The 27,236-nt window shown below is 48.7% G+C and overlaps 9 protein-coding genes across 9 annotated transcripts; 3 read left to right on the forward strand and 6 right to left on the reverse strand.

Annotated features, from left to right (window-relative positions):
- Positions 1–713: 713 nt before the first annotated feature.
- Positions 714–4,946, forward strand: LTR84_006514 (uncharacterized protein; the record flags this gene model as incomplete). The annotated part of the gene is made up of 4 exons (XM_064850075.1): positions 714–1,041; positions 2,465–2,854; positions 2,991–4,041; positions 4,169–4,946. 4 exons carry the CDS (start codon positions 714–716, stop codon positions 4,944–4,946), a joined length of 2,547 nt encoding a protein of 848 aa, XP_064702962.1.
- Positions 4,947–5,638: 692 nt separating this feature from the next.
- On the forward strand, positions 5,639–8,896 carry LTR84_006515 (uncharacterized protein; the record flags this gene model as incomplete). The annotated part of the gene is made up of 4 exons (XM_064850076.1): positions 5,639–5,854; positions 5,903–6,090; positions 6,142–7,905; positions 7,963–8,896. 4 exons carry the CDS (start codon positions 5,639–5,641, stop codon positions 8,894–8,896), a joined length of 3,102 nt encoding a protein of 1,033 aa, XP_064702963.1.
- Positions 8,897–9,255: 359 nt separating this feature from the next.
- Positions 9,256–10,418, reverse strand: LTR84_006516 (uncharacterized protein; the record flags this gene model as incomplete). The annotated part of the gene is made up of 3 exons (XM_064850077.1): positions 9,256–9,935; positions 10,103–10,177; positions 10,268–10,418. The coding sequence occupies 3 exons, from the start codon at positions 10,416–10,418 to the stop codon at positions 9,256–9,258; spliced, it is 906 nt and encodes a 301-aa protein (XP_064702964.1).
- Positions 10,419–11,131: 713 nt separating this feature from the next.
- On the reverse strand, positions 11,132–12,814 carry LTR84_006517 (uncharacterized protein; the record flags this gene model as incomplete). Its single annotated transcript, XM_064850078.1, has 1 exon — positions 11,132–12,814. One exon carries the CDS (start codon positions 12,812–12,814, stop codon positions 11,132–11,134), a length of 1,683 nt encoding a protein of 560 aa, XP_064702965.1.
- A 2,536-nt stretch (positions 12,815–15,350) lies between these two features.
- LTR84_006518 (uncharacterized protein) lies at positions 15,351–17,393 on the reverse strand (the record flags this gene model as incomplete). The annotated part of the gene is made up of 2 exons (XM_064850079.1): positions 15,351–16,718; positions 16,767–17,393. 2 exons carry the CDS (start codon positions 17,391–17,393, stop codon positions 15,351–15,353), a joined length of 1,995 nt encoding a protein of 664 aa, XP_064702966.1.
- A 1,200-nt stretch (positions 17,394–18,593) lies between these two features.
- Positions 18,594–22,367, reverse strand: LTR84_006519 (uncharacterized protein; the record flags this gene model as incomplete). The annotated part of the gene is made up of 7 exons (XM_064850080.1): positions 18,594–19,406; positions 19,456–19,819; positions 19,878–20,119; positions 20,169–20,467; positions 20,743–20,860; positions 21,411–22,288; positions 22,343–22,367. The coding sequence occupies 7 exons, from the start codon at positions 22,365–22,367 to the stop codon at positions 18,594–18,596; spliced, it is 2,739 nt and encodes a 912-aa protein (XP_064702967.1).
- Positions 22,368–22,915: 548 nt separating this feature from the next.
- On the forward strand, positions 22,916–24,133 carry LTR84_006520 (uncharacterized protein; the record flags this gene model as incomplete). Its single annotated transcript, XM_064850081.1, has 1 exon — positions 22,916–24,133. The coding sequence occupies one exon, from the start codon at positions 22,916–22,918 to the stop codon at positions 24,131–24,133; it is 1,218 nt and encodes a 405-aa protein (XP_064702968.1).
- Positions 24,134–24,535: 402 nt separating this feature from the next.
- LTR84_006521 (uncharacterized protein) lies at positions 24,536–25,730 on the reverse strand (the record flags this gene model as incomplete). Its single annotated transcript, XM_064850082.1, has 2 exons — positions 24,536–25,070; positions 25,171–25,730. 2 exons carry the CDS (start codon positions 25,728–25,730, stop codon positions 24,536–24,538), a joined length of 1,095 nt encoding a protein of 364 aa, XP_064702969.1.
- Positions 25,731–26,260: 530 nt separating this feature from the next.
- LTR84_006522 (uncharacterized protein) lies at positions 26,261–27,151 on the reverse strand (the record flags this gene model as incomplete). Its single annotated transcript, XM_064850083.1, has 2 exons — positions 26,261–26,532; positions 26,596–27,151. 2 exons carry the CDS (start codon positions 27,149–27,151, stop codon positions 26,261–26,263), a joined length of 828 nt encoding a protein of 275 aa, XP_064702970.1.
- Between the last annotated feature and the right edge of the window lie 85 nt (positions 27,152–27,236).

Genomic DNA, 27,236 nt, shown 5'->3' on the forward strand with positions numbered 1-27,236 from the left:
TAACCTTGTAGGCGTTTCGTGTAAGGTGCGCATGTCGGAGTACTGAACCCTCAGAATCATCATGTGATAACGTTTACTGTACATGGCCCGTTCCAGAACTTATTCAACAGCACACTCTTTGGCGGCACTTTCGAGCAGCCCTGCGAAACTCCTGCATGGCTTGAAGGCATAAGACAGTGCCATTGATTATCACTATCACAATCGAAAATTATGTCAAAAACTTATAAGCGAGCTGAAGCAGACTTGGCACGGCAGAATCCAGACCTTCCGAATTGCATAGCGAATGCATGCGAAATGCATGCAAATTGCATGGTATTCAGTGCTTGGCTCGCTTACTGTTCAAGCTCGTCCCAACTTCAGAAACAAAAGAAACATTCAGCTGACTTCATGTCAGCCATGGAATTTTTCGCAGCCAGCCACAAGATGGAAAGCAGAATCAAAATCGCTTATGAAGTGAATACTAGATCCTGATGCTGAGGAGGAAATTCAGCTGACCATGCGGGCAAGTATATGCCAGATGTCGAAGGTATATAATCCTCGCCGACTCTCGACATTGTTGCTCTGGAGTCTGCAGTAGAGCTACCATCACAATACTCCACGTTACCAAGCCTGTTCTTGACTTATCTTTCACAAATCCCCATTCAACTGTACTAGAGGTCTAATCATCGGAATTTCTTGAGACCTTAACTCCCAATCCAATAGCCGCAATCAATATGCTTGTTATGGACATCGGAAAAATCGGCCCAGATGGCACATATCCGGCAGTCGATACGACTATCCAGTACAAAAAAACGGTTACTCCCCTACAGAGTGGGAAGACCGCAGTGATCTCGAGGAAGCTTGAATACTCATCTGAGAAAAACTTGGTACTTACTGCCAAGATCACCTATCCAAGCCAGTGGTTCACATTGATCGACACGAAGATCGATGACAACGGCCACATTGTGTACACTTTCACAACCCAGGCAGGGAAGAAAACGCCTGAGGGTCGCGTCGTGTTGCTGTCACTTTTCTCTGAAGCTGAAGAAACGAATTTGAGTGGTAGAACTTTGCAATGGTATAAATTGACCTAGAATGTCGAGGTCAGGAACTAGTCGCTTCATCTGGGAGCACCAGGAAAATGGGCACGATGCGGCAGGGTTCAATTGCTGTCAGCACTCCCCGAAAAGCATTATATGAAGCCTGATGACCACCCTGATCCCAAATATTGTGCTGTGGCAAGTGCCTTTGATGATCATTCGAGGAATCTCAGTGGTTCTTGAAATATCCTCCTAACTTAGCCTTGGCACCATGTATTCAAAATGTCTGAACTGCCCCGCCATCTAAGCTTGCGTGGTGTGTGAAAGTAATCGACTTAGCACTTGTCCATTCAGTTCCCATGAGCGAATAACGTGACAAGTTTTCAGGCCACCAGTCGAAGAAGTCAGACACGGGGGGATGCATTGAGCCAGTCAATCACTAGCATCTTCCGATGAACCCAAGACTAAGGCGCTGCTCGACGCGTCTAAGTCCGACGCGTCGAGATTCACCGTCCCCACGCCACGGACGAGGGACTGTGGCTGTGCTGATCCTCGTGATGGCTGTAGTTCCCTCAGGCGTTCCTGTAGTTGATTCTTGATTGGCTTGCCGCTTCGAGACGATAAATATGAAGCTCAGCTAAGCCATATCGGCGGGTGAACAAGCACTTGGGGGATCCCAGCACTTGGAAAGCCTTCACGGCGTGCCAGGGGCATGCAGGTTTCGTTTAAGTTCTTGGCGGTGATTGTTCGCGTGTCTCGGCATCCGCCCCAAGGATGGGAAACATTTCAAGTTTCGATCCTTCCCCAGTTTCTAAATATTGAGTCCTCATTCTTAAGTGTGACCGCCCAACCTACAGCGACCTTGTGTCTCACGGTCATCCCTCAGAACCCGGCATATAGCTGAGTCTAATGGAGGGTTGGTCGGGTAGAGCAGTAGTGGATGATCATCCTTCTTGACAGGATCACAGATCCTCGATACTCCTAAAGCGACAGCGCGCGGGCGCCAGTGCCAGTGGGGGCTGATACCGCCATGTCTTGGCGATAAAGGGCTGAGTGATTTCGTTTAGATCCTTCCACGCTCCAGCTGGCCTAACGGAAACGAACGATCCGACTCCATACTTGTTCTTCAAAACCGCGACTTCAAAATGGACATTTCCTATCATCTCGACCAGCCCGTTTCCCCAGATGTCGTGTTAAACAACGTGCACAGCATAGTCAAGAGGTCTTACGAGAAAAGTTGCAAGAACGAATACCTGAAGACTAATCATTCATGCTCCTACCTTTCCTTCTCATTGTTCTTTTAGGTTTTTTGCTTCAAGGGACACAAAGCGCGGCAATTCAATCAAGAGCTGCCAATGACGATCCATGTGCTCAGGCAGCCTATGCTTACACCAACGGCAAGTAACTTGAGAAGACATGCATGCAGCTGCGCTGACCATGAGCAGAGGAGGAACTCGAGGCAGAGATCGCCTACCAGTGTCTCAGATCGGTGCCTCTTTATAAACAACCGGCACTTGAACTTCTGGACAGCTTGAAGGGGTTTCTTCAGGTTCACAGTACTCTCGACTACCTGGTATCTCCACCACCAGGATATTTGCACGCTGGGTTTGATCTCATCAAGAGTATTGATTCAATTTACTCCCAGGTTGAGAACAATGAGTATACGAACGAATACGACCTCCAGATTGATTTGTCGCTCTTATCGCACATGGTCAAAGATGATCATTTCTCCATCGATGGAGATCTGCTTTCCATTTTCAGTTTTGTACGACCAACCGGGTCCTTGATATCTCTTTCAGAGGATGGAATCGAGTTTCCTTCGGTTTACCTTTTTGGTAAGTCATGGTTTCATTCTATCTGCAGAGGGTGAATGGCAAGAGTCCAGGGAGTCGTATACGAGCTACTATGCCCAGCGCAGTAGTGCCTTGAGCATCTGCCAACGGATGATGGACAATCATTAACATATCGTAGATGATAGATATGAAGTCGATGAATCTAGTGTTCCTCGCCTCAGGAGCACTGCGAATTACTCTGCCATTCTCTACATCAATTCAATTGACGTTCACAAGTTTCTTGAGCTCGATTCATTGACTACCACTTCTCAAGACCCCGATGCCTTGTACAACTGCGAGTTTCAACCATCCTACGATATATTCCAATATCCAGCATTGTACCCGGGCTCTGGGACTAATATCGCATTTGCGAATAAAACAGCGGTTCACTATCCAACGACGGTCATTATCAATAAGGACCTGACTAACGTAACTAGTGGGGCCGATATCTACGAACAATTCTTGGTTGGATCTACTGACTCTTCGGAGGAATCGTCATCGTCACGGGCCTTTTCAAAATTACGAAAACGCTCAGAGGTTGCTACGAATCCTACGCCAGATGTTTACGACGAGTCTGGAGATGTCCAAGGTTTCTGGGATGGTGATATTGAAGGTGATGTTGCGGTTTTGCATCTTCTAGGATTTGGACCAGACACAGACGACACGGAAGCATTATTCCAGGAGGCTGTGAAGGAGGTACTGCTGCAATCAACACAAGCTGGCAAGGACAAACTTATAATCGATCTTCGGCATAACGGCGGCGGTACGGTTTTCTTAGCCCTTGATACTTTGGTGCAACTGTTTCCAGACACGAACCCGGACACCCGTTCAAACATGCGTGCGTCGGCAGTCATGTATGCGTTCATGAAGAACTCGAGTGACCTTGTCACCATAGACCAGCAGGCCAATCGCAGCACAGGCCTAGACGAAGTTGAAGTTGAGTCTGAATATTGGAATTCGCCCTTTGCATGGCAGACGGCTTGGACACCTTCTGGTAAACCATTCAAAGATTTCGAGGACTTCTATGGCCCCTACGAATCTGGCCCGGGCAAATTTGTGTCATATCTGCAGGAGAACTACACCAACAATGATCGAACAATTCTCGATCCATCAGCATTTGACATCACCAATGCCAATCCAAATGCCAAGCGCCCATTTGCTGCCGAGAACGTGGTGATTTTGACAGATGGGTAAGTCTCAAGTTTATTTCTCCTGACAAGGCTCCGAGATCCCAGAGGACCTTGATTTCAAGCCCTGCCAGCCCAGATTCCCGTATCCTTGCACTGCCGTCAGTCTTCATACTGATCACACTTGTAGGACTTGTGCATCATCATGCTCGATTCTTTCCGAAAACCTCAAGAATAAATTCGGAATCATGAGTATTGCCTTGGGAGGTCGACCGCAGAAAGGACCCATGCAGACCGTGGGTGGAGTGAAAGGCAGCCGAGTCTACGATTCTAATTTTCTCTCATCATTGCCTGATACTTATCATGCCGAGGTAGCCATGGACAAATCAATTGCAGATCCCATCTTTGATTCTTGGACAGGGTCTGCGGTCAATCGATTCAAGTTCTCCGTCAATGGCATGAATGCATATCGAATGGGGGACGAGACTGAAACACCTATTCATTTTGTCTATGAAGCGGCCGACTGCCGAATATGGTACACACCTGAAATGGTGGAGGACCAGACAATACTTTGGAATCGGGTCGCAGAAATTGCCTTCACCAATCGTAAGGACAATGTCATGTCTTCAGAATACTGTGTCGAAGACAGCACACAGCATCCAACAAGCATCAGTGGCGGGTTGAAGCAAGGTGAGATCGGCCCTCAGGAGCCGCCGAAAGAGGCGTTTCCTAGATACTCTGGCTGGATCGTCGATGGAGACACCATAACGGACGATTTCTTACCGAAGCATGATAAGTTCGGCCCAGGCACCCTTGATGCAACCGGGGTCGTTCTAGAATCTTCAGGTTCCACTTCAACCTCAGAAGGTGTCATTGACCAAACGGGGTTGAAAGACTTTCGAGATTTTTGTACGGACCATAGCAAAGATTCTTGGCTGGTGACTTTGATGTGTACGGCTGTTGGATAGAATGTTGACGACGTTTGTCCTGGTGTAATGGGGAACGGGAAGCATAGGCATGGTCTGTCACAGCGCAGCATCGGCATTGAGCTTTGCGATAATGAATACATTGATGGAATAAATCATCTTCTTGATGATCGATGCAGAGTGATACGGATCAAAAATTTTAAGGAGTGAGGCTGTGTGCAGCTAAGGGTCGTGGTGCAAAATACCTATGACACCGTAACCTGAAGAACGAATCCCCAAATTCCAATGCTGGTCCATGAAAGTTGAGGCGGTGGCCTGGTTGGGAATGATAGGGTCCGGATTGGGACTTGGGTGAACTAGGGTGAGGGAAATTTAGCCGAAGTGCAGCTTGATATAAAAGCTTGGCATGCCAAGACTCCTCCCTTCATGTCAGTGACATGATTGGACGGCAGTAACATGTGAAACAGGGCACAATCGCCGTTCTGAAACATTCCAAACAGAATGACATCAACCTCAGCTGTACACGTTGACAACAACTTGTTTATGAGTTTGTCAGTTGTGTGCCCCTTGATCAACCAAATCTTTTCTTCTCCCTCTGTCTATCTTGAGCTTCTACTCTTCTTCAAACCTTTACCATACCATAATCCCATTCTCATCCTCCTGATTTTATTAGTCTCCCACAACCTCAAAGAAAATCTTTAGGGGCTGACCATACCCCACCAACCCCACCAAAAATGGCCATCTCGACATCCAATATCGTCCTTGTATGTGCCATTGGCATCATCTTGCTGGCAAGACCTGCTCATGCCTTTGGTGCGGGTAACATTGGTTCGACTTCGAAGATTGAGGGTCAGAACTGGCGTCATGGCGATCTCGAGGACACTCTGCTCACAATTGTGGCTGCTCGTGCCATGGGCGGTAAGAAGTTCTCCAAACTTGATGTCAAGAGAGTAGGTACCCTGAGCTTATCTGAAGGATAGCATGCTGACTCAAAACAGGTCTACTTTGGCAACTGGCTTCGTGATTACTCCCAGGCTGTCGACGTCGGAACCGTCAAATATGTCAGCGCTGAAGCCATCCGCATCTTGCTCTGGGTTCTGGGTTTCTTGTCATTTGGATACGGCTCTGGTGAGTTTGAAGTGACCACTCAGAGACTTGGTTGCTATCGACCTGAAGAACATATCGAGTAAGTGGCTTTTGACACGTCGGCGAGGCGGGTTGCAGCTGACAACACTAGCAACCCAAAGGATTATGCAGATAATGAGGATGCTCGACAGTACGATCGCCGTCTCCGAGCTCCAATTGATGAGCGTCGCGAACTATCAGTTGATCCAGAAACTGGTCTTAAGAACTACATTGCCAATGAGCGAGCTGGCATTGATACTTCAGCAGGATTGGTGAGAAAGCTCCTCGGTCAATCAATTGAGCTTGGTCGTCGTTATTCCAGAAACAAGAACAAGAAGGATCTTTACGAAGCACTTCGACTCCTGGGAACTGCATCTCATTGTCTTGAGGACTATGCTGCACACTCTAATTATGTCGAACTTGCCTTGATCGAAATGGGTGAACGTAATGTTTTCCCCCACGTCGGTCGCCGCACTGAGATTCAACTCCGCGAGGCTCGCCACCCTGTCTTTCCCATCGTCACAGGCACCTTTGGTGGTGTTGATTTCCTCCACTCGGTCTGTGGTGAATTCGATGACAAGGCAACTCAAAGCGAAATTGAGGAACTCGAAGGTACTTTGCAACAGTATCAAAATGGAAATCAAGACAACAGTGTCCTTCAAGATCTCCTCAACAAGATTCCCGATGGAGTTTTTGGCGGCAAAGATGAAGCGGGCAAAGCGGATGAACTGAAACAAAATGCTGCTGCTCATCAAATGCAAAATACCCGAATTTCGCCAAGACAACCAGAAGAATGGGCCAATTACCTCAATGATGTCCAGAAACAGATCTACCCAATCATCGAGTGGCATGACGAGGTCATGCAGTCCATCACCGAGACTATCGAGAACATTCCCATCTTGCCCGATCTTATCGAATCTGTCCAGGAAGAAGTCAACAAATTCGTGTTTTCCCTTCTTGCTCCATACTTGCTCCCAATCATCAACCAGGTCAAGAATGAACTCAATACTGGATCCAACGAGATCATTCAATCCAGCAAGGACAAACAACATATCGTGTTCAATGATGACAACTCTTCAGACCCAACTCACTCGATGCTTTCCAAAGATCACTTCTCCAACATTCTCAACGAGCCCGCTGGCAAAGTAGCTCGTCAAACCGTCCAATGGGTTGTTCCTCAAATCGTTGCCGCTTGGGACGATGATAACGTCAACGTCGACCGTACTCTTGATCGAATCATCAATGGCATCCTCCATCACCCTGCTCTCCGTGACTTCGGTCAAGATGGTGCAAGTGACGGCCGTCGATTGATGTTTGGAGTTGTTGAGAACTGGTGGAGAGAGAAGAGTGACCGTGAGAAGGATGGTTTGCGTGATCAGCTCAGTCGCCGAGGTGTTGAGACTGGAAAGAATCACAAAGAAGGAGTGCATGATCATGGCCACGGCAGCAACAAACCACTCGGTATGGCCAATTTGAACAGTAAAGGTGGTCGTTCGTCGTCCTCCAACCAGACAGCCGATAAGATCGGTCAAGCTGCCGGCGCTGCTGTCGGCGGAGGTGTTTTGGGCTCTCTCGTTGGTAACATTGCTAGCGCGGTGGGTGGCGATCTCCTTGGAGGGGGTAAGAACCAGGACAAGGAGACCTACAAACGTGATTCTTACGGACAAGATGGCTCGCGCACTGAGACTGTCACCCAGATGGGCCATTCGTCATCCGGCCAATACGCCCAAGCTCAGTACAGTCGCACCACTGGAGCGGGTGGCGAGCGTCGTGAAGAGTACAATCGTTACGAGCAGACCAGCTCTGGAGGTCGCATTCAGAGCGAGTATCATCATGAGGAACGTACTAGCGGTGGGCAAATCCGTGAAGAAACTCGGTAAGTATATGAATTCTCGTTCCTTGCCTTCTGAAAGCGGGCTGACCAAGATATCAGTCGCTATGGTGACGACAATGATCGAAGCTCTTATGGACGCAATCAACGTGACGACAACCAATCCTCTGGCGGATACGGTGGTGGCCGCCAACAGCACGAATCGCAGTCCTCAGGCTACGGTGGTCGTCAACAAGAGTCCAGCTATGGCGGTCGTCAACAAGAGTCCAGTTATGGCCATCAACAGGAATCAGGCTACGGCTCCGGACGTCAACAGGAGTCTAGCTACGGTTCCGGACGCCAGCAAGAATCGAGCTATGGCTCTGGTGGTAGTGGTGGTGGCTACGGACGTCAGCAAGAATCGTCATACGGCGGCCGCCAAGATGAGTCAGGCTATGGTGGCAGGAAGCAAGAATCAAGCTATAGCCGTCAAGAGCAAACCAGCAGCTATGGCCGCCAACAAGAATCGAGCTATGGCTCTGGTGGAGGCAGCGGCTATGGGTCTCGCCAGGAAGACTCAAGCTATGGCGGTGGCCGTCGTCAGGAAGAAAGCAGCTACGGCTCTGGCGGTGGAGGCTACGGAGCACAGCAAAGCGGTGGCTATTCCTCTCAATCCGGCCGCAACAGGAAAGACGACTCCGATGACGACGACAAGAAATACAAGAAGAAATACGGCAAGAAGGACGACGACTCGGAAGACGATAGCCGCGGCGGTTATGGCCGCCGTGGCAAGAAGGAATCCGATGACGATGATGACGACAATAAACGCTACAAGCAACAGCAGTATCGCAAGAAAAAGAGTGACGATGAGGATAGCGACGATGACAAGAAAAAGAAGAAGTATGGACGCGGAGGCGATAGTGGTGGATATGGTGGAAGTGGTGGAGGTTACGGAGGTGGCCAAAGTGGTGGTGGCTATGGCGAGAGCGGCGGATATGGTGGTGGGCAGAGTGGTGGATATGGCAGCGAACGCAGAGATGAATACTCTCGCTACTGAGCTGCAGACGAAAGAATATTGAGTGATGACTGGAATGTCACGAAATGAATGAATGATGTGTGAGTGCAAGGGCTCTGTGAGCCGGACTTCCAAAGGTGCTGCGAAGACTGTAACATGACGGAACGCAGAAGGACTAGCCTATCGAACCACCAGACGCCTGAAGAACTCTCGGTCTCGCAGCTTCGTCCAAGCTGGAAAAGCCAAACGTATAGATTGTGGAGCTTCCATGACAATGAATTCTCAACTCAATCCTTTTATCGTTCGGTATCCCAGGTAAATCCTCGATTATACCTCCCCACTTCTAGCTTCTAGCAGGCCCTCTATGCGTGCTACTCATGACATTTAAAGACCTACCCAAATCATGGCGCGGGACTGTACAGAATCTCTCCATTCTTCTCAAACTCGCCGACAACCTTCTGGCCACCCTGAGGGCTGACAAGCCAATCTGCAAAACTCTGCGCGACGGTAGGATTCCTCGCTTTGGCACCGACCAGCAAATGTGCTGGATTGAGCAGCAGGTCATCCTCGGCGTCGCTCCCGGCTTTATATATGGTCGCATCTTGCGTCACGTTGACCGGAAGGCTGAGCCACGTGCCGCGGTCCGTAATCGTGTACTCGCCCAGGTTGATGGCCGCAGTGAGCGCCTGGATCGGAAAGGCAATGTACTGGTGATACCAGGTCGAATACGCTGTGGCCCAGGGTACCTGGCCGATGCTGATGAATAGCTGTGAGTCCTTGATGTTCGTCGCCGATTTGTCGAAGCGGCTTAGGAATCTGACTGGGGGAGCGCTCGCGCCTGCAGCGTAGGCGGCCTCTGCGGCGGCATATAGATTCGAGAACATGCTGAGGATGCTGGACGAGTTCGTCAGGTTGGCGGGGTTTGATGGCGGGCCGACGAGGAGGAAGTGGTCTCGGAATGCGTAGTACGAGGGACTTTTGGCTATCGACTGGTTGATTGCGATTTGCTCGGCGATGGGCGAATACGTTATCCCGACGTCGATGTCGCCAGACGCGAGGTAGCGGATCGAGTATGTCGTGTCTGTGGAATTTTGTCTTGTTAGAACCTTTACGACTGTGGGGGAGCGGAAAGCTCCCTCAACGTGCTTTGATCTCAGCTCAACATGCGAGTCGGAGCCTATCTAGGCACAAGGTCTCAAATCCGGCGAAGAACTAGAACACAGGAAACGATAATTCATGAGTACGCACCTGATGTTATCCAGGCTACTTTGAAAGGCGCGCTGCCATTTGCGACTGAGTCCACGATGAACGCATCTGAAAGCGCTGATGGGGGCAGTCCTCGTCAGCCAACCGCCCGACACGAGCCGAATAAGATACTGCGATATACACTACCTTTAACTAGTCCACTCTGACCTGCGCCTCCGTTCCCTATCCGGAGCTCAATCGTAGAATTGGTGGTCCCTTCCGTTGAATTGAAGCCACCATCGTAGATCGCTGCTGGCTCGACGGCCAGGGCAGGTGACAGAATCGCAGAGATGAATAGCAGGGGCAGAATCGATTGCATCTTGCAGAATATCCTCCAAGAGAAGTAGATGCGATTTCGACCCTCCAGTGGATTTACATAGCAGTTGCTGTTCAATAAATAACATTGCAACTATGAAATGCAGCGCCATGTCGTCAGAATCCCACGCAATTCTCCAGAGACAGTCAAACACGAGAAGTATCCATAATGTGCACAGAGCAGTATCCATGTTGGGTAAAGCTAGGGTGCCCGATCGGTCGATACATTCCACTTTCAAAGGCCACGGGATCCAGTGATCGACAATATCTCGTATCCTGACGGAGCTACGAGATTGCCGAAAATCGCAAGCGGTTCATTGGTCAAAGTTTGACAGCAGACCGCCTGTTTGAGGTGCCCTGGCGACATGTGGCGTTCCGTGGATTACGAGCCTCGGAACTTCCCTACTACTACTGGCGAATTGACGTACATTCCAGCTTACTAACCGATGAAGCACTTGTCGATCTCAAAGCTAGTCGTGATAGTTGCAGAAGCTTAGGTTGAGACGTCGTATCGTCCATTCTAGTGCCGTTACCTGAGCTGCCGGAGCGCATATCCTGACCATGGAAAATGGCACGGTGGAAAAATCGCACAAGAGTCGTGGGGCTGAATCGCTCGAGGGAGATGGCAGAGATGATCTCGAGCTCCAGAGTTCAGTCAAGCTTACTATGCACACATGGATCTATCAGACGGAAGATCATTTCCACAATTGCTCTACATCAAAAATCCGCGTAAGATTCCCTCCTGGTGTTCGACAGCTTCCTGAAAGACTGTGGCATTCGGAGTCTTTCATACCCAAAAATCCCCAGGCTTTCAGAAGACACCATCATATTCGGCCCCTCAGCAACCGGAGAACGAAAACAAGCTGATACAGAATCGTTATGATATGCAGGGTCGAATTTCGGGCTCCAGAAGAGCCGCCCCGTAGCGTCATGGTGGCACTCATCCAAAAACTCCACCAGTGTAGGAAGATGTCCATATGCCGCAGGCTGCAGGCCCCTTGGCCGCTTGAAACTCAAGAACAGCACGAAGAAGATCAACAACAGCCACAGCCCGATCAGATATACGAGCTGCGGCGCTATCATCACCAGTCCGTCGTATGTGATGTACATGGCTAGACCATATATCCAATGGATGACGGGCTTGGCGAAGAGCAGTATCAGGCTCTGCCAGCTCTTGAGCACGGTGAGGAAGCTCGTAGACCGAGTATCGGTGCCATGGGAGGTGCTTGCGGCGCGCCATGCGTCTTCGTCGCGGCTGAGGAGGACGGCGAGCTCGGAGCTGTGCAGGCCGATGGTGACGAAGAGCTGGATCACCATGGTCAAGGCAATTTGTGCTAAGACCCTCATCTCTCGTCCAGGGATGCGGTTGAAGAAGGTGAGTATCACCCACGGAGAGCTAGACTTGATGTCTCCACTGCGAATGGGGAGCAGAGCCCACGACGAGCCGGAGTCTGCCGTGAGTGCGTATCGAACCACCACGGACATCCAGATGATCAGTACCAACAGTGTCAGACCCAGTGCCCAGAGCAGGATTCGTATGCTTCGATGGAATTCAAATGCTGAAGGTTGAGACGCAGGCTGTTTGAGGGAGGAGTATAACCCTGAGATTTGTTGATGATGAGAACTCAGATGCAGGTTGTGACCGTTCCTCGCTGACTCCAGGCCATGATCCCGGACAATTGTAGCAACGACCAGTGGGTGAGAAGACCAAGTCTTGATCTTGGTGGTGCGCAGTCCCACGAAGCAAATTGTCGCCTGTACCAGTAGTGAGATGCCCAGACAGATCGGTCCAGTCCTGCTGAAGCTCAACTCCACCATCTTTCCTTTGGTAGTATCATGCTCCTGCGCTTCAGACAACAAAATCGCCGAGGTCGACGTATAACTCATTGTCAGTGCGAGTAAGTTAGCAGTACTAAGGGTAATCCCGTTCGCCCATGATTTTCGTGCATAACTCAAAAGCCGGATATTCGTGTTGAATTCGAGTCGGTCTTCCTCCCACAGAGACCATTGCTGTGTTTTAGCATGGATGTAACCCAGTGATTCCGTGCATACCACAACGATGAGATTGAGACCCAGAGGGACGAGTTCCTTGAAGACGTAAGGTTTATGCAGTAGTCGATCTTGTCGTCGGTCTAGAGAGCCAGCGACTGTTAAGGCAATACCGATGATGGTGGATAGAATCAGTCCAGCAATGCAAAAATGGTGAGTATAGTTGCTTGTGGCTACATTGTGGTCGTCCCGTGTTATGTTTGGTCGAAGACGTGGTGGTCTCTTGGGGCACTGACACTGATCGGAAGCGGCGTTGTTGTAGATTGGCGAATCGTTCGATCCTACATTCTGATAATTACTCGGAGATTGTACTTGGGTGTCTTCACCTCTGAATATATCATGGTTTGACATCCCTCGATATCCTGTCGTCTTTGTTAACGTCCGATGCCGCCGCTATTAAACATTCAACCACTAGATTAAGATAGTTGGCTAGAGAGAGAGCCGTGAATTTGATCGTTTGTGTCGGGAAGCAGACCGATGTGATGGTGGCTATAAAATAAATGCCATAACTAATGCAAAAATGGGAGGGACGATATTCAGCAAAACTCGATAATTGAAGAGATAAGTCTGATGAAAATTGTCGTTAGGGGTCTTCAGAGAGCGCATCAAGTATATCCAAACCCCAATAGTAATGTACGAAGTAGTCTCGTTGATGACTTCGATTGCTTACAATAGAATCTCGTCTCTGGACTCGCTTACTGGCTTGGTGAGATGAAGGTCGAGTTGGGATAGTGTCAGGCACCCATCAGGCAAGCATCGCTAAGGGCGAGATATATATTTATTGTCAGTAGTTTGAGACTGAAGTATAAACTAACCCTCGTGGATACTCGCTTCCTACCTAATCTGACATTGGTAACGCACTAGGGCTGGAAAGACAAAAGCTCAGGGAGCTTTGATTGGCTCATGTCACTGCAGGTTGGATGTGTATTTGGGGGCCAGTTTCTATTCCGTAGTTGCTAGATTGCTCCCAGCACCCGAGTCAGGCGGCCAGTATTTGAAGGGAGTTGCCGAGCGATCTGCCTTTGGTTCTGGCGATAGTTTCTTCAGGGATGTACGTAGAAATGGACTCTGAGCAGTACACTCCCGCTCTTGACGTCGTCATAGAATCCTAACCCATGAAACTTCCCTTGACCACCTACCTGCTTCGAGAGGAGGCTTTTACCGTGAGCCCCCGATAAAGATCAAGCTTTAAGCATGGAACTGTCCCACTTCAGACCACGTCTGTTCCAATGCGTCTCGAATTTCTTTGGGGGATTTCTTTTTGCAGCTAGAGCAAGGTATTTCGTCAATGCAGTAAAGGCTGTTGAGCCCCACGCTGGTAGGGAATCGCATTGCACTGAGTAAACTACCTATGAAGGTATGAAGTACTAAACTGAGCAATGTGTGATGGTAGCCTCTGGCCACCTGACCTCCGCATTGCAGCTGCTATTGCCTGTGGCCACTGCCAACATAAGCGGGTTCAATCGTCACGGTTCGAGCAAGAATGCAGTCCTTGCGAAAAGATCGGGGCATTGAGACACTCCCTGGTGTTCTGGGGCAGTAGAATGGACATGAAGCCGCCTAGCAGGGTGGAGCTGAAGACGTTAATGAACGACCGAGAACTTTGCCCCCTTGACTTCAATTTCAAAGGAGGACTCGTGCCGGCCAATATGTCGTTGTCGTGTGTGCAGCACTGTTTTGTGTCTGCAATTCGTCGCTGTTCGATAACTAAATAGGCGGGCGTTGGAGTGGGCGATAAAATCCATAGGTGGCATTGCAGTGAATGATTTTAGTGAGAATCACTCGAATTGATACTAAATGTGACAATGAATCTGTCTCTGATTCCCGAGCAGACGTGGAACAAGGCCGATGACATGTAGTGGTCCTCTTTGAGACTCCATTCTAGCCACATCACCGTCGATAGCAGCTGCTTTTGGAAGACGGTCGGCGACTTGATTATACTCCCTAGGAATAAACCAGAACCCAACCAAGAAATTATTGGTATCATGTTCAGTCATTATACTGTAGGGTGTGACGACCAACCTTGACATTCTTAGCTTCGTGATTTGTCACAGCATCATCGAGAGCGAGAAACAGATCTAGATTCGCCGATCTGGTACCTTTGGACGTACGCCAGTCATTCCTCGACAAGCTTGGTCAGCAGAGATTCTAAAAGTCCTTGTCGAAAGGGAGAAATATACCCTCCATGATGGTAGCCATTCGGTCATCCCTTTAACAACATACTCGGAATCGGTCGCGATGATCCAAGCCTTCGAATCGCTCCTGGAAGTGGGCTTCTTAGGATTGATCCGATCGGCCTCGGCGAGGAAATCCAGACCTAGCTTTGCCGCATAAGCTCCGCTCGCTGATTTGACCTCAGTGGAAAGTCGTCAGTTGAGTCCGTGATAGGCATGGACAATTGGCTGCCATAATTTTCGCCGTAAGCTACACCAACTCCTGCTTTTGCTTCAAGCCGCCCGTTGTTTGTACATGCGCCATCAGTGAAGACGATGCGAAAGTGGTGGCAGGGAACAGCCGGTCGATGGCCACGAGGAAGATTCAGAAGTATTTCGTTGTTACATCCACAGCAATGTAACAGAAGTCATCGCACCCAGGACATTTCCGGAGGAGTTCTGAAACAGACCAATCCGCGGATTTGGGACAAAGGATAAGCTTTCTATTGTAGATTGGAAGAGCCTTGTTGTCAGCCCATTGAGCTACGGCAGCGGAGATATACATAGTTCAAATAATCTTAAACGAGGTAAATATTTCAATAATATGGTATTGAACAAGCTAGAATAATGAGGATCTCCAGGATCAGTAGTCGACAAGCAAAGACTCTGTAGTCGCGGATAAAACAAGAAAGGTATATTTCCTCCCAAGGTGAACGTCAATGCATACCGGTCAGTCAGACTTGATAGTCTCGGAAGCTTCCTATTCCAAAGTCCATCAGCATCCTATCATTCTCTAGCCGAGCCAAGCCGGAGCCATCCCACTGGGTGTCAGGGAAGCCAAAATAGACGTTAGGCATATCAAACCAATCGACAGGATCATCTTCCGCGGTCGAACCGCTAAGACCGGGCACAAAATTGGGCGACAGCGTGTCCAAAGAGAAAGCAGGGTTACTGGCAGAGAGTGTAGGAGAGTAAGCCTGCGACGCTACCCGTTCCTCACCATGATCTTGTCTTTGCTCACCCATTTTCTGGCGACTAAAGGCCGTGCGAGTACCAGCATTGACGATAGGTGCCTGAGAATTGACTTTGGATTCCACGCAATTCAGGAAATTAACGGCCCACTCGGCTGCAAAGTGACCATCGACAAGTTCACGGATGGCCCTTTTACATTCTTGCAGCTTCTGCGCGCCACTCCGGCGTATTATGGCATCTCGACTCTTCATATCGAGCATGTGGCTCATGCTGGTAGGAAACAGAAGACTGATCACCGTTGGTGACATGTCTTTCATCAGGTCCACCGCGTAAATGTCGATGATGATCCTGTTGACTTGACTGGCAGCGTCGCGGACCAGATTGCGTGGACTCTCTTCTGCAGGCGAGCTTGGATCCCTTTGACGGTGGATCATGATTAAGCCCGTGTAGTACAGGATCGAAAGCAGTGCACGGTGTACGAGTGGCGCTTGTTCGTGCCGTAGAGATGATGCGAATATCGGACTGCAATGAGCCACGTCTGATGGTATGTTGGTATACCACGCCCGAAATTCCTCTTCGATGTTGCGCAGGATAGTTGGCTGGATCATCAATCTACCTTGTTCAGGAGTGGAGTTAAAATAAAGGATGTCGATATCACCAGTCGAGGTCACACTGTAGGCTGCCAGAAGCACTCGCGTGATGATCCTGCAAAGAGCTGCCGTTTGTATGCACATGGCTGCGAGCTGTTTCTGCACGGACAAGCTTTGTTTTCCAATACCCGTGCGAGTATCATCACGCCCCTCGTACCAGTCAAAATCATCCAAAGTCAAGGGAGCAACAGCAAAATCCCCATCTGAGATACGAGGAACACGATTAGCAGAAAATGATGTGAAAGTGTCTCGGATCGTACAACTCCACCATATTCGTCGTCTTAGAGTACTGGTTTTCTTATCGAGGTGTTTGTTTGTGATATCTTGATGAAGGCCCATTGTGCGAGCAAGAGATATCGCAAGGCCAAGCCAGTGCCACCCATCCTTGGTCTCATTCGGTGCCTTCCACCAGAGTGACATTAGAACGAGAGTTTGAAGCTGGCACAGGCGGTCTTGCTCGTAGTCAGTATCATAGAGCAACTGCGTCTTGTTAGTCGAGAACCGGGTTATTGGATAAGAATCACTTACTCGAGCTTTTGAGTAAAACGTCTTTCGAGCCGCCCATCTCGATAGATATCCCAGTTTCCTAAGCATCTTGATATCGACCCAAGCTGCACCAGCAAACATGATGGCCTGAAAGACCGAGAGACTGAAAGGTTCGCCCGAATTGCCCTGCATGGCTGCTTCCAAAGCCCCGAGGTCGACTAGTGGGTAGCACGGATGAATATAAAATACATAGCTCTCGATTAAGGCATCGCGAAGCTCTGGTTCGGGGATGGATAGTGCGCCTTTGAGACTGAGATAGTCTAGATCTTGCTCGTTCAGACATGAAGCTGGAGGTTTGAGGAAAGATGGCACACAAGATTTTAGGAACTCAGTGCCTGGATCCAGGGACGGTGGATCATTGGACGGAGGCCCAGGACAGTCGGGTGGCCTTGGTGGCACGGCTTCAACAGCAACCTCTCGCCAATTAATGTCACGGTCGATCTCCTGACTCGACTGCATGTCGAGATCGGCAGTTGCGGACCTTGTTGACGTTGTTTCTGGCTCCTGATGTTGCTGAACAGGGCTTTTATTGACTGGTGGTGGACATGGGTGAGTCTGGTGGTCGGAACGATTTGTCGAGTGGGCGATTGGAATAGTCGAATTCAGCATTGTAGAATCCCTTTCTCCAGGCTGCGGCGATCTGATTGAATCCCTTGCTTTCCGATGACGACGCTGCTTAGGCAATAACATACACGGGACGTTTTCAAATATGCAATTTGTGCATGGCTGATCACCGAGTCGGTTGCATTTCACTTTTCGGGCTCGACAAAAGGCGCAAGCAACATTGACACGTCGACTGCTGGATGTCTGGCCTGGCCGTTCATTCGGCATCCATAGAATCTGTGCTGCCTGCGCCGAGGGGCTGACCTCCATAGATGCTTCAGGTGCACAGTCTGGTGACTGTGTCTCATGCACTTTGGCCATGCAGCCGAAATTTAAGATGAGTGGTACAAGCTCGAAAGCCGGGAAAGACCACAATCTTTGAGGGATGGGATACGGAGATTTGTGGGGAAGATGGGGTTTAAAGAGAGCATGGACGAGAAGGACTGAGGGTTCTCCCCGCCGAAGTTGGGCGGGGTCGCATCCTCGGCCTGAACAGCTTCCCCAAGCCTTAACAGCGAACCGATGACTAAAGGCTCTCCCGGCTTATACTCTTGGGTGACTCTCCCAGACAACCCTTATGACGTAGAAATCTTCGCTGGGTTCTAGATATTGTACGACAAAGAACTAGTAAAGAAGGGAGGTAACAGCTTGTATACCATCTATCTGGTGTCACATAGACCAGTGTTAAGACGGCGCTCTTCCTGGTACTTTGATAATGACTTCAGAGACTGTGGTTATCATGGATTTGGAGAAGACCCTATTGGAAAGGTTTGATGCATCATTTTGGTATTTTCGCGACTGGTTGTATTTAACATGTTAAAGTACGCTATGGGACTATGTACGGTCCACTGCTCAGGATCTATGCTAGTATTCAGTTTCTACGAATTAAGCACCTTACTTAGTAAAGTACCCAGGTATTAACGAACTCGAATTTACATGCAACCCATCCAAAAGTAGTGAATCGAACTGGTACTCCTTGAAAGAGGCTCACTTCAACGTCGAAAGATATACCAATCAGCGCTGGCATGCCACAAGGAAGTTTGTGACAATGGAATGCCTACAAGGTCGGGAATGATTGTCACCCACCACGTACTCGAACATTATGTGGCTTATGCTGCTACTGTGCGCTTTGTGTATTCTATGAAATCCTAAGTATATACTTCAAAGCAAGCACCGTCATCTCTGATCGTGGGAGGTAGGTACAAGCTAATGCTCAATGTACCAAGCCAAATCATTTCCTTGAACCAATTCATGGGCTGTGAATCCATTTCCCAGGAATTCCCAGCGATTCTTGCTCCGATACTCAATCTCCCAATCCTCTGCGCGAATTTCACTCACTAACTGTTTGTACAATAAAGCACTTCCTGCAAACAGAGCAGCAACGCTTCCGTCAGACCGATTACCTTTAAACCAACTCTTGCAACTTTCGGTCCAGATCATCTTTTTGTGCAATTCGTCCTGATACTGGGTCAACTCGTCGACCGCCTTGGTCTTAGGCATAATTGATTTGATATCCTCGGTCGCCACCTTTCGAATCCATTTCAAGAGATAGTCAGCTGTCCAATTGATGGCTTCAATAAGAGAACCGTGGCCTACTACGGCTCTCGGTCCTAGAAACATAAAGTAATTGGGCATGTGGCATGCCGCAAGAGCCAAGTAAGATTCTGGGTCCTTCTCCCACTGCTCACCGAGGTCAACGCCACCTCGTCCAATCATTCGCCACTGTGGCTTGAAACTAACGTCGAAGCCAGTAGCGCAGGCGATGACATCGACCTTGAAGCTCTCCCCGTCTGCAGTGATCACAGAGTCCTCAGTGATTTCTGTAACAGAATTCTTGACCTGTACATTTGGCAGGAGCAGTGACTCGAGATAACCCTCGCCGGGTGTTATACGACGACAGCCCAATGACCATTTAGGGATGAGTTTCTCACAAAGATCCTTATCATATTGTAGCTTGTTCGCCATTTGCTTACGTGCAAGCTCAGTAATAGCTCTGTTTGGGGCCGAATCTTTAACAAACTATACCTCATTGTTAGTGTTGGTTTGAAACCTAATTTTTATTTCTTACCATTTTAAATGCGGAATTGATCTGCTGAATCATTTTCCTGCGATAGTCTCTGTGGAAATTTTTGTTTTCTCGGAATCGTCTAATATCTTCTTCTGTGTAGGCTGGATTGGGGGCCTGATCTTCTCTACCTAGAAGACTAGCCGGCGCAAGATGCGTATAGACGTAATTGGGACTTCTTTGAAAACTAATGACTTTCGTAGAAGGTAGAGCCGCAAGTTTCGGAATAATTTGTACACCTGACGAGCCATTGCCAATTACAGCGATTGTCTTGCCCGAGTAGTCGTAGCCTTCGTCCCACGCGGCAGAGTGGCATTTATGACCCTTGAAACTTTGTAAATTTTTGATCTCTGGCCATTTCCAGGAACTACCAAGATCGTCAGCCATTGCACCACCCTAAATAGGAGGATGATTCCTGTACTCACTTCAATACACCCTGGCCAGAAACTAAGAAGTCGACATGGTCGATATAGGTGCCCTCGGGATTCTCAACCGTAATTCTCCACTGGCCTGATTCCTCCTGCCAGGTCGCTTCAGTTAACTTATGTCTAAGTTTTACGTCGCGGTCAAGGTTGTATTTTTTAACTGTGCTTTTTATATAGCTAAATATCTCTTGCCCAGTGGCATAAAAGTGAGACCAGCTAGGGTTTGGCTCAAATGGGAAAGCCTGATAAGTCATATTAGTAGTCGAAGTTGAAAAAAGTAAAGGCGCATACATAGATATGGGCAGGTACATCGCACTGGACACCGGGATATCTGTTGACCAGCCAAGTGCCTCCAATATCGTCTCTGGCTTCCAGGATCTGATGCGTGAGCATTTCCTGGAACTCTGGATACTGGTGTTGTAACTTGTGAGCAAAGATCAGACCAGAAAACCCAGCACCAACTGTCACGACCTTAAGCCTTCTCCTTGGGGAGCCGGCTGTGACAGGGCGTACGATACCGTTAGAATCTGTCGTCGGTAGACCCAGATGTTCATTTGTCTGAACTCCATTGATTTCGTTCACTGTGACGCCTGGTAAATCCATTATTGTTGTCTCGCTGTGTTGTGTTGAAGAACATTTCTATAGCACTGATTAGGGGCTCGTGGATATAGATTCTTGTTCGACATGTGAAGCGTTACGCCAAGACATACCATGGTGATTACAGTTGTTCGCAGGATATGAGTCCGCCCGAGGGCGGGAGAAAGAAGGTCAGAGACTGGAAACACTTGTCGGGCCGCGGCGTTTGCCAATCTAGGCCATTCTCGGCTTTCCCAAAGCGTGTGGGGATCGCCTTTCACCTCGTCACCACTGAGAACAATTTTCTGGCCTTCATGGCCCAATGTACCATAAACATCTGCAGAAATTGAAGTGGGGCTTTGAAGCGTGGCATCGTCCGGGAGAGTAAAGTTGACGTCCCCTGTTCGCTTCCCGTATAGCAGTGGTCGTGAGCACCGAACTCTACGAAACAGAGGGTCTCCACAGGGACATGTGGAGTCGTCCAAGATACTTGCCGTTTTTGCTACTAATACTTCGACAATAACACCTCATCCCGTGATCTAGCTCCTTTCAGGCCTCCACGCCACACTATCACTTTCATCATGAAGTAACTCATGAAGGAACTCGATGGTTAGGCTTAGCGCACCACAGGGCGTTTTGCAAAGACCTTGTAGCATTTTTACCATTTCTCATGCTACAAGTCAAACTGAATGTGCTAATTCATCAAAGAAGGCTCGTGTAACTGTGTAATCATGGACCGTTATGACATCTACAGAGCAGGTTCTATCAACATAATTCTAGCATCTGCGATCTGGGCTTGCACAGCTATCAGCGAAGCAAAGGCTGTTAAGAATAAGATCCTGCAAAGGTTTCAATGTCATGGCTGACATGAAGCCAAATCGACGAGCAATCGAGATCCTGTAAGTTAAGGTTTAGCTGTAAACTTGAAGTGCGGGAGTATGGCCGAGAAAAGCTTACTGTTGTCCGTGGATCATCATTAGTCTTCGCGAAAATCTTCAAAGCTGCTTCGCCCATTGAGGCTGCAATACCCACCTCGCTCGCAGTTGCCAAAGCTAAGCCCACGTCTTTCACACAGAGACGCGGTGCGAAAGATGGCCGAAACCCGTTTGTAGAGGCTGAATCCGGATGAATTCCGGGCACTGGCTGTGCAAAGTCCATTACCCAAGAATCACCACTCGATCCTTTGATACACTTATATAGAGTCATCTTGTCGACCCCGTGCTTGATACCTAGAGCCATTCCCTCTGCAGCAGTCACAATATTACTCAAGCCGATATAGTTATTAACGATTTTGCAAATAAGACCTGAACCGAGGCTACCACAGAATGTCGTCTTTTCTGGGGCACCTATAAGGCGGAGCACTTCTCGAATCCTTTTCTCAAGGACGCTCGATTGGTCGTTGATCTCGAACCCAACCATGAAAGATAAAGTTGCAGCTGCTGCTCCAGCAGTGCCTCCAGAAACGGGTGCATCAAGATATGTACCCAGGCCAGCATCCATGATTGCTTTTCCGATGTCCTGAGTAACTCTAACCTCGATAGTGCTGCATTCCAGCATTAATCGATCGGCATTCTTTGTAGCGGCAATAATTCCATGTTGCGGGTTAAGATAAACTTCACGTGCGTTGTCGCTGTTTGGGACCATAGAGACGATCGTTTGAGATCTTTCTGCGACTTCTTTCGACGTTTGGGCAATCTGGATCGGTCCGAAGCTGCCAAAGCTCTTGACAAACTGTTCGCTTGCTGCATAAGCGACATCGAATACGTGCAGAGTCGTAGATAATGGCATCTTCTTGCGTATATTCCCTGCCATTTGGAATCCCATATTACCCAGTCCTACTCAGGATTAGAAAGTATAGAAGACAGCTATCTCTGGAAACTGTATCACACCAATAAAGCCGAAATCTGCCGCCATTATGAGCGAGTTATCGATAAAGACGACCAATACCTATATAAATCACTAACAAAGTATTTTACCCGTGAGATAGGACGAATGGGAAGATATTCTGCGTAGTGAGATGTAATTGAGGTTCGAGATATTGTTTAGGGAGCGAGTCTAGAAACCAGAATCTGCAGCAAGAGTTCGGCTAATTTATCTCAGACAAGTATTATGGTTGAAAATTAGGCATGAGAACATTAGGAGGAAAGTGCTAGACAGGTTATCCATTAGTTCTATCAAGTTCGCGCCGCGGGCCGAAAGTGACCAAAATCAAATTTGTCGTTATGCCTCATGCGGGCAAATTATAGTTCATATTAATCGCCAAATCCATGGAAGTAGTGTTACGAGATACTCGGGCTGTTATGCACACTCAGTACCCACAAGTGGTAAGCCTAAATCTCTATTTACAGATTCTGATCTTGTGCTTTGTTCAATTGAACATCTGGATATAAGTCTTTCAATAATCAATTCTTTTACCTTTTATTGCTCTACTCAATCGAGGCAAGGGAGAGATTTTTGCAACCATGCTGTCCCCGAGTCAGCATGTCATTGAACCTTTCGCCGAGAGCCAGCCTGCGCCGTTGGTTTCATATGGACTGCCGTATGCCCAAGCATGCCGCCAGTTTATCGACTCATATTGGAATTGCAAGAGAGTTTATTTGCTGATTTCCGCATCTCTTGCAGAGAAGAGCGATGTTTTCAATAGGCTTCAGAAAGCACTGGGGACTAAAATTGTGGGAGCAAGAATTGGTTTGAAGCCCCACACGCTGTGGTCAGAAATCCTTGAAGTGCTAGATGACATGCGGCCTCTTGATGTTGACTGCATTGTCTCCGTTGGAGCGGGCAGTCTGACGGATGCAATCAAAGTCATAGCTTGGGCACTAGCAAATGGAGTTTGCGACGAGGACGACCTGGCAAAGTTGGTAGCTTGCGACTCGCCTGGATATGCCGATTTAAAGCTTCCGACCATCAGGTCGATTTCCGTACCCACCTCCCTGTCTGGAGGTGAGTATACTTCTTTCGCAGGTGCTACAAACGACAAGACCCAAAAGAAGCAACTATTTACTCCGCCTGTTCAGAACCCACAAGTGGTTGTATTGGATCCGGAAGTTGCGGCCACTATGCCGATGCGCCTATTTCTAGGCTCGGGAATTCGGGCAGTAGATCACTGCGTAGAAACAGTGTGCTCACTTAAATCCAATGAAATGGGCGACCAGATCTCTATCAAAGGACTTGAGCTACTGGTTCCAGCCCTCCTGGCCTATAAGAGAGATCCAAGCAATCTCGAAGCAATTCGGAATGCGCAGCTCGGAGCCCTCGAGGCTGTCAAGACATCTATATACGTCCCTGAAAAGGGTGGCAGTCATGCTATTGGTCACATGCTTGGGCCACTTGGCGTTGCGCATGGCGAAACGAGTTGCATCTTGCTGCCAGCCGTTTGCAGATACAACGCTCTGAAGGGTGCGAATGTCCAAAGGCAAGAGAAGTTGACCAAAGCCTTGCTGGCATCCCCACACATCCAATCATTGCTATCAAATGCCAAGAACGACCTTGCAAGCATCATTGAAAACCTGGTCAAGGCCTTGGGTTTACCCAGGGCCTTGAAGGATGTTGGAATTTCGGGTGACCTTTTTGACAAGCTTGCGGAGAACTCGCTGCTGGACCCATGGGCGAAGGAGAATCCTGTTTCACTGGTCAGGAAAGAGCAAATTCTTGAAATACTAGATATGGTAGCAGACTAACAGTCCGATCTCAAGTGATATGGTTTACCAACTGCTCAGTCGCATAGATATTTCTGTGAGAAACGTCGAGTTCAGACATTGGTATATGGAGAGCTTGTGTGGTTCAATAAGCAACGCCAATGACGTTGGCGGAGTGCAAGAGGATTCTCCGACAGCCTGTTTATGTTAGAGTTTTAGGTGCACCGCCACCTAGAGTAGGTTACGCGGCGATTTCCAGGGTGTCCAGCCACCCTCTTATATAGGGCACCCTGCCACCTATAGCTAGGTGCATATAGCGGGCTCCCACCCCTAAGGTTAGAGGGAGCCCTCAAGCATTCCATTCACTTCATACCTTGCTCATAGGTTATACTTTTCGTCTTAATCAACAAAAAGAGTTGCATAGTTTTCTTTCCGCCACGATAATCACTCTGTATCAGCAACTACATAGACGAGTTTATTACCACTGACCTTACCATTCTTCATCCTTTGCAGCCCATCCAGCACACCTCCAAGGCCACCCTTGCCTACAAGCTCGATGTGTGGACGCAATTTGCCAGCAGCCAGCAGCTCTTCCGTGATGACCATGAATTGCTTAGTAAACTCATAATCTTCTGGCTTCGCAGGAAACTCGATACCTTTTTTCACAAAAGGTTCTCCGAATGCAGAATACATCAATGTACCCGTGGGTAGAACATCATTCCGAGATATTGGCACTGGTGGAAACGAAACGCAACCGTATTTACAGCCAGGTCCCTTGGACATGGCCTGCATACAGAACTCTGAGCTGAAAGGCGTACCGATCGTGTCCCATGCTAACCTAAGACCAGAACCTTTCGTGAATTCTTGCAGCCTCGAGATAGATTTGTCGTCATTGTAGTCGAACGCTTCAGCGGCGCCGAGTGTTTTCACATATTCAAAATTGGTGGGCGAGCAAGTTGTATACACCTTGCATCCGGACCTGTCAATTATGGAAAGGGGTTAATATGAAAAAGCGCGCTATTCATCGCAACGACGCATTGAAAAGGGGGGTAGGCGGTTAAAAATTCATGGAGTCTTACAATCGAGCAAATTGAATTCCCAGAGCGCCAGTTGCGGTACTTCCACCGTAGATCAAGATGTTTGTTACCTCGTGAGTTTGCTTTGGCGATTCTACAGGCAACGGGAGTTTGAGAGCATACTGGTACAAGCCCTGCCCGACCGTGGCTACTCCAAGACCAAGGGTAGCTGCCTGTGTGAAGGTCATGTTGTCCGGGATCCTGAGTTGTATGTCTCCTTTTACCATGATATACTCAGCAAAAGCACCGTCCTCGAGCTCAAATCTGTTACCCCCATGAGCCACCCCACATACACGATCACCAGCTTTCCATGGTTTCGTCACGGCTGGCCCGACCACTCTGACCACCCCCGAAAAGTCACATCCTAGCAAGCAGCCGTCTGCACCCAAACCAAGGGCGACGTGCTTCCAGTCCGTAGGGTTGAGAGCGACTGCTTCAGTCTTGATCAGGACACAATCGTCTTTTAATCTGGGGAAAGGGCGATTCGATTCCAGCCGAGCTTCTGTTCCACGTATCACGATAGCCTTCATGGTATCTGCTCTCATAGATTCGTGTGCAGACATGTTGGTAGCGAAGTGTGGTGTCAAACTCAAACCACAAACATGCGATCCTACAAGAGTTTCGTTGGATGGCAGCACTGATCAAATCATCCATGTACTATTCTTATGTTAGGAAGATCCCGTCTCCAATGCCAAGCTCTTAAGATTTTTGTATCCTTCGGCTATGGGTGGGCACTTTTTAGTATCCGTCTATCTAGAGCAGGAAAATATTACTTATTTCTAGGCATGTCCACGGCCCGTGGCAGCTCTCTTAGACAATTATCATCATCCGCCGATCTCAAATCCTAATCGAAAGCATTGAGTCAGTTGGAAAACGCAGTCGCAATTCAGCATCCAGCCATTAACAGTTCTATTGAGCACTAGTTGTTGGTTCAATCGGGCTGAAGGTCATGAACTGGTGGTACCTGACTTTTTGAGCGTGATCTCTATGTCTCAATCGAAGTTGAGCTGACAATATGAAGTTATGCTAGTCAATTTCTGGGACTAGCCTCAACACTACATAGCAGACGGAATTTGCTTCGGGAGTCTTGACTTTAGACATCGTTGTCTGGAATCAGCACTATTCGACCCTTGAACTTTCCATGATGTAAATCTTCCAGGATAGTTGGGAAATCTCCCATACTTCCTTCTTCCACCTGTGGGACAAGGTGGCCCTGAGATATCAAGTCCAAACACGCCTTTACATCAGAAATAGTCCCGGCGTAACTTCCCAAGATTGTAAGTTCCCTTCTGACCATCTTCGAAGTTGCTATATTCAGCTCGGAGCTTAGAAGTCCTACACTGACAACAGTACCGCCCAGGCGCACTAAAGTCCGTAAAGGTAAGACTGCTTGTCTGACACGGAATCATGGACAGAAAAACGACTTACCACTGTCAGTTGCCGCGCTAAAAGTGGCTGGTACTGAAACGAAGTCGATGGCTTTGTCCACTCGCACTTCTCTGTTTCGGATCCATTCACCGATTTCCTCAGTATCGGGAGAAACTATATCTTCATCTCTGACACCAATGCGTTTAGCTTCATTCAAAACAGCCTGTCGCTTATCCGAGACAATCACTCGTGCCCCTAGATGGAGCGCAATTTGCAAGGCGTTGAATCCTAGGCCACCTAAACCAAAGATGAGAACTGTCTCACCACGTGTGACGCGGGCACGACCAACAACGGCGTGGTAGGCCGTCATGCAAGCATCGGTTGCCACTGCACCCGCAGCCACGCTGACATTTGGAGGTAACTTGATGGCTGCTCTCTCAGTGACCTTGACATATGGCGCAAAGAATCCATCTTGTCCACCTCCGTAACGTGGCCCTTGTCGGCAAAGCTGAGGCAGGCCACTCACACACTCAGAGCAGTCAGCTTCGGCGCACCCAGGCACTATTATCACTGCGACAATATCACCACGCTTAAATAAATTGGCCTCTGGTCCCATCGATATCACTTCACCGCAGCCTTCGTGACCCTAATCGAGAACATGTTGCGCATCAGTCTCTGTTCGAAACCGAATACAAGGAAAG

The sequence above is a fragment of the Exophiala bonariae genome, assembly GCF_035927105.1.
Source record: "Exophiala bonariae strain CCFEE 5792 chromosome Unknown scaffold_25, whole genome shotgun sequence".
NCBI lineage: Eukaryota > Fungi > Ascomycota > Eurotiomycetes > Chaetothyriales > Herpotrichiellaceae > Exophiala > Exophiala bonariae.